Raw genomic sequence first — 3,589 nt, forward strand, 5'->3', positions numbered from 1 at the left:
CGTCGTTTTTCTTTTTTTTGAAAAAAATTGTTGCCACAAGGGTATTTTCGTCTTATCACGTTTTGCGTACGGGATTGTGGTTGGGTCCAATTGCATATTGTACATTTTTATTTATGTGGATCAAGTGGTATTTGTATGTAGTGCATTAATGTATATGAGGTGTAAAATGGAGACATAAAGAAAAAAAAAAGATAATAAAAGAAAATTTTGTGGGGCCCGCCACTAATCCCATATGTGGCTAGAGACCATTTTTTGTAGTCTCTCATTTCTCTCCTCCCGTCCATTTCTCTCTCTTTCTCATTTCCTCTTCATTTTCTTCTCTTTTGGCTTTAATTTTTAATCTTTGATTTCTCACTCCACACTTAGTGATTTTGAGTGCAGTTTGAGGCGAAACGGAGAGCATGGAGAGCTCTACGCATTAATATCAACAATTTCAACTTTGAGCCTCCCCTTGGCCTTTGAAAATTTGAACCTATATTAAGGGTTTTGCTCTAAATCAAAGTAGGGGCTCTTAATCCAGAATTTTCTTGCTCCTATGTGAATTACATCTTCTAAATTGTTGCAAGACATGTTTATTTGCGCTAGTTGTAGTTTAAAAGTAGTTAGAACATGTATATGTGGGTATGTGAGAGCTTGTAATTAATGTTTTATGTGAAAATTTTGCCTATGTGATGATTTATATAGGTTTTGTTATGCTAGATGTATTGTTGTATAAGAGCATGTTGAAATTTCTTGAGAAATTCTTGTGAAATTATGCCTTGCTTACTTGAATTGAGTTGGTTGTGTAATGATGAGTATATTGGCATGATATAAATGCATCTATGCATTTACATTGGGCAAGAAATGGGAAGAATTGATTTTGAAATGAAAAAGGGGAGTTTTGGGAAAGTATATTGATGAAAGTGTTTTGATAAAACCCGGTCGCTGCGGAGTCACCAACGGGCCGGTAGGTTAATGTAACCTAGAGGGAACTAGGGAGATTGCCTTAGCGTGGTTGAGCTATCTGGGCCCCATAATAACGTTGCGGAGTCACCAAAGGTCAGGGACAGTAGCCAATCCTTCTCTCGGTGCTGCGGAGTCACCAAAAGGGGTTACATTAACAATTTGGAAAATGATGGATGAACGGTTTTGAAAATGGGGAATGACATTGACATGCATTACATTCCATTGCATTATATTGTTAATGTTGAGCTCGGATATGATGTTGTATTTTCCCGATTTTGTATGACCCCGATTCCTATCGCTCTATTCTTTGCTTGGATTCACGGGGATACAAGAGACGTGTCTTAAGTGTCACCTACTGAGCATATTGCTCACCCCATCATATTCTACATTTTTCAGGTCATGGAAAAGAAGTAGCCGACGGTAATCCAACTTAGCCTTAGCTTGGAGTAGAGAAATGCCCTTTTTCATATCTTTTGTAAATGAACCTAATTTTGTAAAATATTAACTCAAGGTGTATTATTTTGCAATGTGTGATGTATTGAGGTTCATTGTGTATATGGTTATTTGAGAGAATATAATTAAATTTTACTCACTCAAAATCAGTTTGTATATTATAAGTAACGTGTGTTAAATTACATTAACAACGTGGTTATTATTGCAATTTAGTGTTGAAATGTATTTAAAATTACTGTAGTGGCGTAGGTGGTTGAATTACCAATGTTGGTGTATTTGGGTTATCATTGACAGTGGGAAAATAAGTGAGAGTTTCCCAGAACTGGTCGACTCATAGCTTCCTACGTCGACCAGTATCTTCACAGTGTGAGTCATTGTGGCTCACGTTGCAAACCAGTCCACGTATGGCTTCCTATACGTTGACCGAACGTATGACTTCCCATACGTTGACCGGTATCCATTGTAATACACGTTCCAAACCAGTCGCGTATAGTGTACATACGTCGACCGGTTTCCCTTTTAATTAAACTAAATTTTAGTTTCTCAAATTACACTTTGGCACCCAATAAATGTTACACGTATTTATTTTATGGCCCAATAAAGTGCAATAATTATATTTTAACCACTGAAATGACTATATTGCTCCGAACTTTATTTTATTTATTATATGACCCAAGTTAATAACCATTATACCCCTTTGAGTTTCAAATTATTGAATGGTGGCAATTTACCATTTTTTATTTTTTGGACCATGATATTTAAATTTAACGTGAAATTACCGTATTACCCTTGGATGATTTTGAGTTGGAAAAGGACCCGCTTAATGATCCGGATCCATGAGAAGTTGGGTCGTTACATATGCATATCATATTCAATCATGTCATTCACACTTTCCTCAAGTGAACAAATTGACTTGTAATCAAGTAACTAATAGAGCAGCTCTCAGATCATTTCATTCACAGCTGACATACAGAATAAAAACATCCAATGTACAAATAAGCAAAGTAATAAATGTATACAGGAATTCTCAATCATGTTAACATACAGCAGATCTATGATTAAAATAAATCAATTTTGTCAAATTAAGTTTTAACTATTTGATTTGCACATAATTTATTTTCCAAAAAACATAACCACAAAATCGATCAAGCCCAACAAGAGTTTAACTTGAAATATATTGTTTCCTAAATCACTATCATGCCAATTCACACCTACTAGCCTAAGTTTGTTAGGAGGCTGTTCAGCAGATGAGGGAATGCAACTAAAGTGAGAGCACCTCCTATAAAAAGCTTTTTCCAAATAAAAAAATTCACAAAATAAATGATGCTCGACAAAGAATAACACAGAAGAATATAAAGTTGTCACACATTTAATGGCCGTTCAAGCCGTTATAAAGAAGATAGAAAAAGAAGACCAATAATACTTGCAGTGCATGCATATGTTGTTGCAGTATCTAAAAACCTCTACCTCTACGAGAGAATCACCTCTTAACTCACCGCAAAAAATTCACCCAACTCTGTCCAAAACCTAAACTATAAGAACACCTCCTCTTCCCACCTTATCCATCACTAAGCCTCCACCTTCTCCTCCATTGAAAAACTCATCTTAAACAATGGCTTACAAGTCTCATTCAGTCCTTGCTTTCCTTCTCATCTTCAACGTCCTGCTTGCCATAACAGTGCAAGCACGTGACATCCCAACAAACTCCAAGACCACAGACAAGAAATTACAACCCGATTTATTCATCGACCATGATGGCAGCGTGCTCATTCCAGGCATTGGCCGTGTCATGATCCCCCCAAAATTCCACAGGGGGTACAATCCATTCACCTACAATCCAGTCACGGGGAGCAGCGGAGGAAGTGGCATCGGTAGCATTGGCGGTGGCAGCATTGGCTCTGGTGGCGGGTCAACCGGAAGCTACGTTCCAGGCGGCGATGATACATTTGTCCCCAACCCAGGCTTCGAGGTCCCAATTCCCGGAAGTGGTGGCAATGTTCCTGCATCGGAAAGTCCTTGAGATTTTTCAGCATTTCTTGCTCATTTCCATTTGGTATAAGTATGTGTTCTGAGTATGTCGCTATAATGGAGTCTGCTTCTATTATGGTTCAGTCTTCAATATTCTGTATTTTTCGAATTGTGGAATGTCTAATTATTAACGAATAAGACTTGGTTTATTTTTGTTGCATAA

The 3,589-nt window shown here is 37.3% G+C and overlaps 1 protein-coding gene across 1 annotated transcript; it reads left to right on the plus strand.

Annotated features, from left to right (window-relative positions):
* The first annotated feature begins 2,888 nt into the window (after positions 1–2,888).
* LOC132307276 (putative cell wall protein) lies at positions 2,889–3,589 on the plus strand. Its single transcript, XM_059804992.1, has one exon. It carries the CDS (start codon positions 3,011–3,013, stop codon positions 3,416–3,418), a length of 408 nt encoding a protein of 135 aa, XP_059660975.1. The 5' UTR covers positions 2,889–3,010; the 3' UTR covers positions 3,419–3,589.

This window comes from Cornus florida, unplaced genomic scaffold (genome assembly GCF_030987335.1).
Source record: "Cornus florida cultivar Cherokee Brave unplaced genomic scaffold, ASM3098733v1 CherokeeBrave_3.0.0_Hap2_Chr05, whole genome shotgun sequence".
NCBI classification, from domain to species: Eukaryota; Viridiplantae; Streptophyta; class Magnoliopsida; order Cornales; family Cornaceae; genus Cornus; species Cornus florida.